This window comes from Citrus sinensis, chromosome 7 (genome assembly GCF_022201045.2).
Source record: "Citrus sinensis cultivar Valencia sweet orange chromosome 7, DVS_A1.0, whole genome shotgun sequence".
NCBI lineage: Eukaryota > Viridiplantae > Streptophyta > Magnoliopsida > Sapindales > Rutaceae > Citrus > Citrus sinensis.
In genome coordinates this window covers 8713721-8727754 of record NC_068562.1, presented here as the reverse complement: position 1 = coordinate 8727754, position 14034 = coordinate 8713721, and the positions used below count along the sequence as shown (strand labels likewise).

Sequence of the window (14034 nt, the reverse complement as noted above, 5' to 3'; positions counted from 1 at the left end):
TCATATTTATTCTTCGTAATGAATGAATGAGTATTATTATTTTATTACTTTTAAGACTATCAAAGTAACAATCCTTCTTTATGGACGTACCCGTCTTGAGGACAGCTTTGTTGAAAGTTTTCAACAATATTTTAAACCAAATATGTGACTAAAAGTAAATTTTATACACCATGATGATCTCCCACTTTTATCTTATTAAAATGGATTGGTGTGAAATCCACAAGGAACAGAAGAATTTAATTGAATTAAATTTCAAAAATGAAGTTTTCAAACGGAGTCAATTTTAGTATCACGTCATATTCTTTTTCTTGAGAATAGTATCATGTCGTTTTCTAAACCTTCTTTGCCCAACTTTTTTGACTCCACAAAGAGTCTTAGAAGAAGAGGTCAATTACTTAAGTCTACAAAAACTTTTCGACGGCATTGCATTGCTCCTTCATTTTCTTTGCCTTTTAATCAATTTCATGGTCAGAAGAAACTTGCAACTTGGATTTAACCTTTAGGAAAATACAATACCTAATTCGTGCTTTAAAAAATTGCAAATTGGATGACTAGCAAAAAGACATAAATCTTTGCACTTAATTGTGGGTGGGTTTGTTTTACACTTTTACTCGTGGACAAAGAATAGTAGCAGGACCGCGAGACCCAATAATTGCAAGAGAAGCTCATCTTTCATACCCACTTGAATGACAATGATTGAATGATATGTTAATTTGGTTAAGTCTTTCTTCAACATTCAAGATGCAAAACCTGTTTAATCTAAAGCTTAGGAAATCCAAATTTTGACACATGAAAAATAAATGCAAATTTGGTGCACTAATACTTTGTTTGTTTCCTGAAGTTTAGTGAAGGGTTTTGAAATCAATTCATTTATCCCTACCCCTATATATATACAATTAATTAGTTAGATGGTCGTTTTTTCACCTCTCAAATTGCAAAGAATGTCTCACAATATTAATAAGAATTTAGAATTAGGAATGTGGACTGTGTTCTCTCTCTTCTTTTTTTTTCTTCTATTTTCAAAATTCAAAACATAATATTGGATAATACAGGTATATATAATAAGAGTAATGATACAGCCACAAACTATTGTACAAACTTATTTTGTACAAACTGACGTGGCATTAATTCATTGGTTGAATGAAAATATAAATTAATAAAAACAAATCATGTGGGTCAAGTGATGTTTAATTCAACCAATCTTATCATGCCACATCAGTACAAAATAAGTTTGTACAAGAGTTTGTGGCTATATCATTACTCATATAATAAATGCTAGGATGCAATGCAACTTGCCAACTAGTTATGAATTATTATTTTAAATTTTCAATCTTAAGCTGACTCTATACTGTATTGGCCTTAATATAGTGCTTGCTATTGGTCATAGAAGGTAAAATTTCAATCGTAAGCACTATGTAAATATTACCTTCTATGACCAATATCACAGAAGTCTTGCCAAATTTACAAACAATACAATCCCATCAAAATTTTCTTTTATGTTATTTAAAATGAAAAACAACTCACACCCACATACAAACACACTGAATCACTGAACAAAAAAGAAAAAAAAAAAGGGATCATTTATCATCCTTGGCTTATAATTTTATTGATTTTTTTTTAATGCTGAGCTTTATTGAATAAAGCGTTTTGTATGAAAAATTTCTTCTGATTCAATTTTTTTTTTTTTTTAAATCTTAGGTTAAATGCCAACCCTATGTTCTTGATAAGGAGACTACCACATGAATACAAATGCTCTGTCCTGGCCCAGCCCCCCCCCCCAACAATAGAAGAAAGAATATGCCGTTTCCAAAATCCACTTTCTTCTTATTATATATATATTTTTTTTTAAAAAAAAATCAACTTTCTAAACTAAACCGCACGCCAATATATTATTTAGCAGCAAATGTGTTCACTTTCTAAGATCTTGATTTTATTAATTTTATCTTATCATAAACTAATTTTCCTTTTCTTCTTTTCCCATAGATTCCCGGTAATTCACCCATAGGATAACTTTTATTTATTTTTTAATATATATATACTTTCATTGAAAACTGAAAAGGTGGAAGAAAATGAAATGTTATCCTTTTCTAGATAATTAAATTAAATTAAACAAAAGTCTGCCCAATCCTTGACTTTTAGCTTTGCTTTTGCTTCGTCCATTAATCAATATTTATTATTATTATTATTATAAAAGCTCCTGTTGCCACCTGGCTCTGCATTCACGTGTCTCCCCCAATCAACTTTTAATCTCTGTTAAGATCTTAAGATATATTTATATATAATTATCTTGAGTTTATTATTATTATTTATTGTTTACACTATTATAATAATAACAATAATATCTTCTCGTAGGAACAATGAATTTGGTCAATAAAATCATGTGGCTGCGGCTTTTGGATCTCGGGATTTTTCTTTTTTTCTATTTTTTTTTAATTAAGATTGAGATTAGAATCCTCATATTAATACTGCATGTCCTTAATTGCTAGGCATGAGGCCACCATTTTTTTTTTTTTTTGTTTGGCTCACTTATTATTGTAACGTCCCTCGACGTGTATTTTTAGAGTGGAGTGCATGCTAAGCGCTAACTAAAAGAATATAAATAATATAGTGAAAACAATATGTCATGTAATCAAATTATATATTTAATTTCGAATCTAAGAATTATACATGAGATATATGAACCATCTCATTTACTACCATAAAGTTATACGAAAATGTGATAAGTCAAATGAAGATGATGAGGTCGTTTAAGTAAAAATAAATATCAAAGATAATATAGAATAAATGATTGTTGTTATCATTCTCAAGGATAAGGTTAAAACTTCATAACTTATGAATAAGAATCCAACTTTTTTTTTTACATATTATAATGATGATATCTTTTATTACAAGTTGACAATGGATGTGCACATCAACTTTAATTAACACAAAAATAAAATGTCTTGTTAGGGCATATAAATTAAACGATTATCGTACCGCATGAGTATATTTACTCAGCAAGTTACATTATTAATTAGATAGTTTAAAAAGTAACAAAATATTATTATTTAACAGTACTCAAATTATAAATGGGTTCATAACCCATTGGTAACTCGTGTGCTCAAAAATCTTAGACGCATGAGTTTGAGCCCCAATAATATTGGGACTCGCTTTCTTTTCTATTTGAGATTTATTTAGTTTTATTTAGCTCTCTGTATTAAGAGTAGTCTAAATCTCCCTCTAATATTAAAGAGAGAGTTGTTAAAAAGAGAGTTATTTAGTTTTATTTGGCTCTCTATATTAAGAGTAGTCTAGATCTCTCTCTAATATTAAAGAGAGAGTTGTTAATAGTTTTTTGATACTAATATATTAGTATATATAAAAAAAAAAAAAAAAACTGTACTCAAATTATAGAGTAAGGTATCCTTGGGCAATGCTGTCACGGCCGAAAGTGACCGTGCTTACCGAGAATCTCATCAACATTTTCCATGTTTTCATTTAAATAAGAATAAAATTTTGCTTAAAATTCAAGGAAAGCAAGACCCATTAACTGGCTACTGCTAGCCGTACACGTGTACCCTAATCCACCGGCAACCTCTAATCGCTACCCCACAGGGTATTATCGTCGGTCGACACGTTTCCACGTGGCGTCATCGGACTGGCCAAGTGCATCATCCACCAGCCTTTCCGAGAGTTCAAATTGATTTGAAACACTTCCAAGTTCCAACCCTTCTTGACGAAGTTGATAGTGTCGATTAAGAGGGCAGTTTGGTCATCGAAATAGAACACGTTTCGGCGTTTCGGACAAGAACTGAGAACTGAGACGTCTTAAAAGTCCTCCAAAGTTTTCGTACGATTCGGATAATGTTTCGGTGTCGGGATGAATTGCTGACCGTTCGTTTCACTCAACTCGATAAGCCAATACGAGGATCTTCAAGTTTTGTACTCCTCCATCGTGATTTTTTCCCAACTTAAGCAATCATAACGTGTTTTTCGCTTTTTTAAGGTCAATTTGATGAGCTTTTCCTATTCTTTTATTTAATTCATATTCCTATATTTTTCAAACCGGCCAAATTAAAAATAGATCTATTATGGACTTGCAAAATTGGCTAAAATATTTTTTTTTCCTTTTTTTTGGGGTCCATTTAATGAGCCGTCTCTATTTTGTATGGTAAATAAGAAAAATAATTAGTTGAATAAATAGATAATAATGGCCGATAAAGCAATTTGAAAATGTGTTAGAGAAAATATATTATAAACATAACCATTTGATTTTCAATTTCTTGTCGCAAGCCATTGTCAATGGTTTTTTTTTTCTTTTCCCCCATTTTTTTTTTGTCTCATACTGAACAAATTTTGAGGAGTCAATGCATAACAATATTTCTTTAGTTAAATGTCTTATCGAATTAAAGTCGCTTCAATTTTATTTTTTTTAAAAAACCAAATAGACATCCACACGTACATTTTTTTTAAATAGATAGTATTGAAGATATTTATTTTTATATAGTAGATTGTGTTGCCGTATATATACTAAGTATAAAATTGACACGTTGACGAGATTAAAATAATTTCAAGAGGAAATTACATTTTCAATATATTTGTGATCATACTATTTTATTTATTTAAGGGTATTTAAATATTTAGATAGCTACCGGTACCTTCTTATTTAAATTTATAATCTTTTATTTTCTAATCTATTTTAAGAAAGTCATAATAAAAATTCCAATTATGTTACCCAAAAAAAATCTTAAAAACGTTATAAACCTATTTCTAATTTAACTTTTTTTTTTTTTGGGGGGGTTATCCACAGCATCCATAACTTGAAAAACATTTATTACATCACCCAAAATAACCAAAAAAGAAGAAGAAGAATGTATTCGCATCAATTTCTATCTTATCCAAACAGGCATAAAAATTATTGTTTATCATTTAACTCATATAGTTAGCATGCATGTAATTTTTCACTTTACCCAAATAGAAAATGAAGAAAATAAAATTATCTGTTTCCCGAAATAACAGGAAGCACGGAATAAAAAAAAACAGAAACCAAAACACAAGCATAACAAACCAAGTCAAGTCATGGACGTTATCTTCATTCCAAGGGGTAAAATCGTCAGTAAGCTTTATCTCTAGCGAATGTTCCACCGCAAATCTCTACCTCCTTCTCGGTACCTGTGTTATCGAAATACCAAATTTACCCCTGCACCACTAATAAATTCCTCTCTTCGCTCATTCCCTCTCTCGTTCCATGCAAAGCAATATCACACGCACACCCTCTCTACCCCCTCAAAATTTCCAAGATAATTATAATTTAAATAGTCAATTTAATTAATTTATTAGAGATATCCGAATTTTATCGAGTCGCGGCAGCGGTAACCGGCGATGACGCGGCGCTGCTCGCATTGCAGCAACAACGGGCACAACTCGCGAACGTGTCCCACGCGGGGCGGCGGCTCGTCGCCGGGCGTGGGCGGCCTGAAGTTGTTTGGCGTCCGGCTTACGGATGGCTCGATAATCAAGAAGAGCGCGAGCATGGGGAACTTATCGGCGTTGCACTACCATAGCTCCTCGTCGGCAGCCGCTTCGCCGAATCCTGACTCCCCGTTATCGGATCACGTGCGTGACCCGACTCACTTGACCGAAGGTTACTTGTCGGATGACCCAGCGCACGGGTCTGGTTCATCGAATCGGCGTTGCGAGAGAAAGAAAGGTGAGCACTTTTTTCCATTTATTTTTCTGAAATGAATGGAATGGCAGTTTCGTAATTTCGGAGGTCCTGTTTGGTTGTTTTGGGTTTCAAATTTGATTTTTTTGAGGTTTTTGTTTGTTAATGATGATGTTATGTCTTGGTAAATCTTCTTTCTTTTTTATTTTAAATGTTATGTTTTATTTTTATTTTATACGTTTGAGCTAATTTCTTGGAATAAGTTTGATTTTCATTTTGTGAATTAATTGAATTTTGTTGACGAAGATTAATCTTGTTATTCAACATATCAGCTACATGTTTTGTATTATTTATTTACTTTTAGAAGAATCGCTCTTACTATCTTTGTTGTTATAATTCTCTGCAATCTCTGGTTTATTTCCAAAGTTGCTTACTATTTTTTCTTCAAAAAATGCAGCTTTAATTCTTTTTTTAAATAACTTGTCAATTATTTGATGTTTTGATTAGAGTTTCACCTCAATTTTCAAAATTTTTCTGCTTAACTATTCTTATTTGCTTGAAGGTTTCTATTGTATATGTTGATAGTAAAAGTTGGGATATAAAAGAGAACCTTGGTGTTTCTTAATTCTCAAAAGCATATTGGAAACTTAATCTGGATTGGAAAAAAATTAAAATAAAACAACTAATTTTTTTTTTATTTGTTTAATGATTTTGTTTTGACCTAGACTTGCAGCACCTTTTTTTTTTCTTGGAATTGGACTTGCAAGCACTTAATAAACCTTTGAATTTTGGAAACCTTTACTGTTCATTGCAGTCTCATGACCTTTGAGTTTTGACTCCACTTGTTACTTGCATTGAACAAGCAGATTGTATGGCAGCGAAGAGCCTTAAGAACAAAAAGTTGTCTTTGACATATATTACTGTGGCTTGTTTCGTTTCAATGTTTGTTACTAGTCTTGATTTCTTGACAAGTGGCATAACGTCTATCTGAAAAGTTAAAATTATGTCTTATCTAGAAGATCACCGCCTTATAGAGTGCTAATCATATTTTGGTAGAAAGTGTTAAATACAGAATTCTTTCTTGGGTTTATTTGCTTAGAAATTTATGTGGCTGGCTGCATAGTTTGCATAAGTAATTTGGTATTGTATCGCGATTTATTTACTTAATTATTGGCAGACAGTAGGGGCTATTGTAGATAAGCTCTGCATTTTTAAGGTTATTTTGGTTGAACAGTCCCTTGCTTGCTAGCTCGTCGTGCCTGTGCTGGAGCTAGTTTGCCTCTTTCTTTTACCTTCTGCCTGCACATGGATGTTAACAAGAGGCAAATTGGTTAGCTTTTGAAAGTTTTCATTGTCATTCAATGCAACATTTGCTTTCAATTAGGCAACTAGCAACAATTAGTTTATTCAATCTAGCATCACAAGTTCACAACATTTTGCCATTTGTTTTGATCAACAGAGCTGTAGTTGACAAGTACCTCATGAATTTGGTTGATTGCTAATTTCATCAGAAATCGGTCGCTGATCTTGTGGTTTATGACAAAAAAGGGAGAATATGTTGCTTCATTTTTTTTCCCTTTTCTTTTCTAACTGAATTACTTTGTTTATCAAGTTTCACTTCATTGTTATGTAAATTGTGTTTAATGCATGATACCTTCACTGTATAACCAGGGCAACAACCCTGTATGTTGAATTACTCTCGATTTATCCATCTCACTAATTTATCGTTCATGAAGCTTGACTAAGATTTTGTATCTGCAGCAATTTGAGATTTATTTTATGCGAACTGGGTTTGTCTTACAGGTGTCCCATGGACAGAAGAGGAGCATCGCCTGTTTCTAATTGGCCTTCAGAAATTAGGGAAGGGAGACTGGCGTGGTATAGCACGAAATTATGTCATGTCCAGGACTCCAACCCAGGTGGCAAGTCATGCTCAGAAGTATTTTATCCGGCAGAGTAATGCTACTCGAAGAAAGAGGCGCTCCAGTCTTTTTGACATGGTTGCGGATGATATGGTTAGTCTTGCTTCATCATATTATTTTTGCATGATGCATATGCTGGAAGACAAGTGGTGTTACCGGTAGCAAAGATGCATTTACCTTTTAGGTATGCCTTGTTGCCGGTTTCATTATGCATCATCACTGTACAGAATATCAATACAGAAGAACATCCCTTAGATCATGATTGTAAAAACGTTTTAGAATTGTGCTTGTATCAATATCCTGAAATAAATGCTTTGTCTTCCTGGTCATTGTGAGATGAATTTCATCTGCCATCATATGAGCTGAATAAATGTTATTTCTGTTTCCAGGCCACAGATACCCCACTGGTGCCAGAAGAGCAAATAATGCTTCCATCTCCTCTTGCCAGAGAATCTGACAATACAAGCTCACAACCTTCTCTAAATCTTTCTCTGAGTACCGAATTTGAACCCATGGAAGCCGTATGTAAAGAAACAGAGAAGGATTCTGAAGAACCTGTGATTGATTTGAATGAGTTCACCCCAATGGTTTCCAGTTTCTTCCCAGCATATATGCCAGTCCCTTATACATATTGGCCACATAATGCAGCCACTGGGGAAGAAGATAAGGATGCAGGGACTTCTGGTAATCATCCGATCCTTAAGCCAATTCCAATCCTTCCTAAAGAACCCGTCAATGTAGATCAACTAGTTGGCATGTCTCAACTGAGTATAGGAGAGACTGAAAGAGGCCTCAGAGAGCCTTCACCTCTTTCCTTGAAACTACTGGGAGAGCCGTCGAGGCAGTCAGCTTTCCACGCAAATGCCCCAGTCAGCAGGTCGGATTTAAGCAAGGGCAAGACGACCCCAATACAAGCAGTTTGAATTGATGGAAATGATCTTCTATTTTTGTACAATTATATTTTATCCAATGGAATCTTGCTTCTTTTTTTTCTTTTTTTCCCCCCTTCCTTGTTAGTCTAAAAGGTTTACTTGCCTCTCCCTCGTTCTCTCGTAGGTTAAAATTAATACTAAATATTTATATTCTTTCAAACGGCATAACAGCTTAGATAGACATAATTCAATGGAATTGACAAAAAGAACTCTCAACTTACTTTCTGCTACTGCTTTAAAATATATTTTTCTATGGTACAAAGATAAATCTACATGTTCAATTGGGTTTGGATTTTCGAAAATTTGCCCACCACAACCTTTAGAAAGACTTAGATAAATTTATTGAATAATGGTGGTTTTTACTTTTTAGACCTTTCGAATAACTACTAGTTGTCAGATTTTATTGGAGTTATTTTCGGTACCTTTCAAACAAAGACTTGGTGATTGAGCTTTAAAGCTTCGGCCGCCACAACTCACGGTCGTTGAATAATGGCAAGTTCACCAACATTCTGAACATGATTATGGTGGCAATGTCTCTCTATTTCGCTTCTGTTAAACTACTGATTTGTGGCGATGGGTAAAAAATTTACAATACTATAATTAACGATCAAAATTCTGATTAAAAACTTGTGAATAGTATCTTATAGTGGCCGTTGTTTTTTTAATAAATTAAAAATATGGTTAATTTAGTATAATAAAATATTAAGATCTCGCCTCACATTGAATTGCATATTAACGCGATATATACATTACAATCTGTTCGGATACATTTAATTTTATATACTCAAATGCGGACACCCACGATAAATTGAACCCTCATCTTCATGCAAAAAAAATTGATGAATTGAACATCCTCTATGTTGGTTGACATTTTGTTAAATTTAATTCTTCTTTTGGTTACTTTTTCACCAAATCTGAAGATGAAAACAACAGTCATACCTATTCCTGGCTAATGTAATTAATTGCATTTATTTTCAGGGTAAAGAAAAGAGAAAATGATCCTCTTCTTATATGATCTTTTCTAAACTTTTTAAGATCTTCTATCATGTGTATTTTAGTGGTAGTAACTTCTCTTATTTTTTATTTATTAACTACCAATCAGTAATTAAATTATTTACTGAGGACATGATCAGATCAGGAGAGAATCTAAATCCAACGAAAAAATAAAAAAATAGATTTTGAAGTCATAAAAAGAGATAAGTTTGGTCTTTCACTGGATTTTGAGTTGTCAAAGAGGGGTATTAGCATGTAAGCCATTTGTTTTTAGAAACAAAGACAAGTGCATAACAAAACAAAATTGCTCTCATTTCTTTTGCCAAATGTTAGAAGGAAAAAAAAAATTCAATCCAAGTAAATTCACCAAAATCTTCCTACATGTCTAGTAAGAGAAATTTTAAAATACATTAAAGGTATTATGTCAGTCATATATACAATCAAATGATATTATTGTTGGGGAAAAATCCGATTTTAAATTTTTTTTATAAAACCTTTTGAAGATCGCTCTCATATAATATTAAGAATTCGTATGTTAGAAATCGTACTTTGAAAATCCGAGTTGGCTTTTTCTGCTGAAGTGTTTTAGGCTCCTAGATCACGATCCGCCACCACCACTCCTGTTAGATCACGATCCGTCACCACCACGCTTGTTAGATCACGAACAGTCTCCAATGATCTTCCAGGTTATGACTCAGGTTCGATCTGCACTTGACGTGTGGGCGCCTTTATCACTACCAAAGCAACTAGCACGAGAAAATTTTTCTCTCAATAATAGAGAGAAAAATCTTTTTCTCTGATCTGTATAAAGTGGCTTCTCATTTTTTTTTTATAGAGAAAATAAGCCTTATATATCTCCCTTTAGTGAAAACCCTAGGCTCCAAATAATGCCCTAATAAAACTCACGTTATTTTCTTTTTCAATAGGGACCCACCTTGTAAAATAACATAAGGCCCCTTATACAAAAACTAATTAAATGGAGCCTCCCATTAAATGATATATTTAGGCTTTTGACCCAAATAGCTAGTTATCTTCCTTATTAGTCCAGTAGTGGTGCAGTCAATTAAATGAGCTAACCCGGGGATCATTTGGGAACATACAATAGTGGCTACAATAATTAGGCCTGTAATTAAACTAGCCCAATTATTTAATTCTAAATCTACTCCACTAAAAGATTGGAACTGACTTCCATAATTGTATGCTCGAATAATAATTCGTCCCAAGCCACATTGATTTCTTTACTGCACAATCCTTTGTACCACATCGTTAATTAAATTGATATCTCAACTGTCCAATCAATTTAATAACATATTATTCCTTGATCCTTACTGGTTTTCTCTAATGATCATTTTCAACATACTAAATATGTTGACACACTCTGGCCAGAGAATTCTATGATCAAGTGCCGAAAACCCATCAAGAGATGTGTTGTACAAATTCTATATTGTTAATCCATAACTCCAATACTCATAATTGCTCCCACCAAGATACCGGGTAATCTTGACCACAAGGATGTGTCGTGCCCATTAGTAACTCAAATGGAATAACAATTACAATCATGAAATCATAATTAACTCAAGATTAAGATTACAGTAAAATCAACGCCTATGAGATTTAATAAGTCTGACAGTTATTACAAAGTTAATTAAATCTCATATGTGATCCTGTTCAATGTAGTCGTACTACATCAATAAATTCATACATGATTAAGACAAATCATTCAATGAATTTATTACAGTCTATACCTAAATAAAGTGCTCAACTTTATTTATCAACTGCGAACTAAATTTATTTAATCATAAGATAACTTGTATTTATGTCTTTTGTGAATCCACATGGTGATCACATAAATACATATAATATGATTAAATGGACTTTAATACAAGTATTAATGCAATTAAGATATTTGAATAAAATACCTCATTTATTTTATTAATCAGAAAAATAGTTTATTACAATTAAATAAACACATATGCTTTTAAAGAGCATATTTTCCCAACAATTATGACATATGTACATTTATTTTAAAAAATTATCATACAAGTAATAATTATATTAAATTTCATTGAACTTTAATTGATTGCAATACGCATCATACATTATCTCTTCTTTCTCCTCTTTTGCCAACTTGGATAAACAAAATCTCATAAAATCCAAAATATCAAAACTACTTACTCATTTAGAAGAAATCTTTAGGATGACAAATCGATGTTGGCAACAGTTTCTTGTTTTCTTCCAAACTCTTTCCTCAAATGGCATAAGACATTTGATAGTTTATAATAATCTGAATTTAATATATTTCAATTTAGTAATTCTGTAAAATCTCACCCTGTTGTTTCCTGACTCGTCCCACTAAGAATCGATTATTTTTTGCAAAGGTGGCATTTAACAGAGTTGAGTTGAACGAATGATAGTTCCTATCCTGACCAGCCAAGCCCATGATACCACCAATTCAAAAACGCCACTGGCAAAAACTGACCAAATGACCAAAAAGGAAAAAAAAAAAAGACTAATTGGACTGTCACCTTAAAGGTCTCACCCTCGCAGTGACTTTAACCCATGGTCATGCAACGTAGAGTTCGATATTTGAGCTCGTGCCATATGTATATTTCATTCTTGGTTCCACGCGTTGATGGAAAAATGCAAATCCCTTCTATATACGATTTTGATTCGCAATTTCAACTTCACTCTCTACATTTTATCTCTCTCACTCTCTCTATAGCTAGCTAATTAAGCTTTTGTCTTCAACCTCTTCAATGGCAACGACTCTCAGCACTCTCAACCAACAGGAACCCCTCCCCCCAACCACCACCATTGAGACCACCCCTAAAGCCATGGATATCGATGCCAAGACTGAAAACGCAGACAACACCGGAAGCAATTCCGCCACTATCGATGGGGCATCTGATTTTAATGATGACAAACATGTGAAGGACAATGGGAATACCGCGATCGAGGCGGTGAAAGAAAGTGACAAAGGGGCTGTGATGATGAGGTGTGTGGGGAGGACTAACAGGCTTGTGACATGGGGGGCATCTTCTTGGCAGGGAAGGAGACAAACAATGGAGGACAATGTTCGGATTTTCCCGGGTTTGTTGCATCTTACCTGCAACGAATTCGGCGGGTGCACGGCTCCGGAGTGTAAGTTTGCTGCCGTGAAGTCGCCGGTGCATTACTTCGGTTTGTTCGATGGGCATGGAGGTAATCAGGTGAGTTAGTAATATTCAATGCGTAATATATATATCATAGACGTTATAGTTCATAATAATTTTATGATATTTTGTTGTGCACGCATGCATGCAACTAGATTGATGTTTGAATGTGATTATTATGATCATTGCCTTTAATCTGGAATTTTTTTTTTTAATCATTGTTATTGATTTTACTTGTTTGTTCTAGGCTCTAAGCCATACATTATCATATATGATATATGCATGAGCTTCTCGAGCAAAAAACCCAGAGAAAGTCATACAAATGAGAACTATTTTGTGATTATCGAGTAATTAAACTCGATTAATTATTCTATTTCAATGCGTGTATTTTATTATATATATATATATATATATATATATATATATATTTTAAATTAAGAAAACTGCTGATTGTGATCAAATTATATATATATAGATTTTTTCTGCCAAAAATATTTTAACAAAATAAATAAACCCAAGCACAGTGCGCTGTAGGTGTCTCAATGATAGTTGTTCTCACGCCTTAAACGTGGCATCTGCACCGACCTGTCAGTTAATATTGGTGACAGATCAACATTTGTCTTCCATGTGTACAAGTGTATGTGTGAGTGTGAGAGTGAATATAATCAGACGTCTTTCGTGGGATCCACCATTCCGTTGTTTTTGTTCGAAATTGGTTTCAGGGCCCCACAGCAGCCATGTCAAATGCCATTGCACCATTGCTCTGTGGGGCTCACATTCCACCGTGTTTTGGTCGTCGTTGACTTGTTGTCTTATGTAGGAGGAAGAGGTGATGTCATCATGTGAGCGCTTTCTTTTGACCGAGGTTCAAGAAAGTGACGTTGGGGTTTTTAAGACTGTGCCTAGACCGAGTCCAGTAGTGGGTAGCCGTTTTACTGTACACAAGCAAATGGACAGACAAATGCAAAACATTGGGCCCTAGAGGTCCATTTTGGGCTCAGTTTTTTGCATTATGGGTCAGCCTCAGCGGGCTGACGCATCAGCAAAATCTAAGAGAATTTATTAATTTAAGAAAAATAAAAGAAAGCCAACAATTTAACAAGTAGAGATGTTGAACAAAATGAAAAATCAAAACTCAATGAACTTAAAAATTCAAATAGTTCAAATCTGGCTTGTAAGTCAAACAAACAAAATCAAACTGAACTAGCTCAATTCAGTTCATAAATCATGGGTGAGAATCGGTTAAGTTTCATTTGATATTCTTTAAAAATTATGTCCAACCGATGCTTGTCAATAGCAATAGGGGATGGACACGAACAGGATATTGGATTGGCACTCCATCCAATCCAAACTGTTTAAAAACTAAGCTCATTCTAACTTAAAAATTATGA

General features: G+C 33.6%; 1 protein-coding gene across 1 annotated transcript; it reads left to right on the top strand.

Annotated features, from left to right (window-relative positions):
• Nucleotides 1-5208: 5208 nt before the first annotated feature.
• On the top strand, nucleotides 5209-8559 carry LOC102609132 (transcription factor MYBS3). The gene is made up of 3 exons (XM_006465625.3): nucleotides 5209-5689; nucleotides 7448-7659; nucleotides 7956-8559. Exons 1-3 carry the CDS (start codon nucleotides 5362-5364, stop codon nucleotides 8487-8489), a joined length of 1074 nt encoding a protein of 357 aa, XP_006465688.2. The 5' UTR covers nucleotides 5209-5361; the 3' UTR covers nucleotides 8490-8559.
• Nucleotides 8560-14034: the final 5475 nt, after the last annotated feature.

Excerpts from the sequence above, each read along its gene's own strand:
- LOC102609132 (XM_006465625.3), top strand. The coding sequence starts at position 5,362 with ATGACGCGGCGCTGCTCGCATTGCAGCAACAACGGGCACAACTCGCGA. Across the intron at positions 5,690-7,447 it reads GCGTTGCGAGAGAAAGAAAG|GTGTCCCATGGACAGAAGAG; the intron begins GTGAGCACTTTT and ends TTTGTCTTACAG. Across the intron at positions 7,660-7,955 it reads ACATGGTTGCGGATGATATG|GCCACAGATACCCCACTGGT; the intron begins GTTAGTCTTGCT and ends TTCTGTTTCCAG.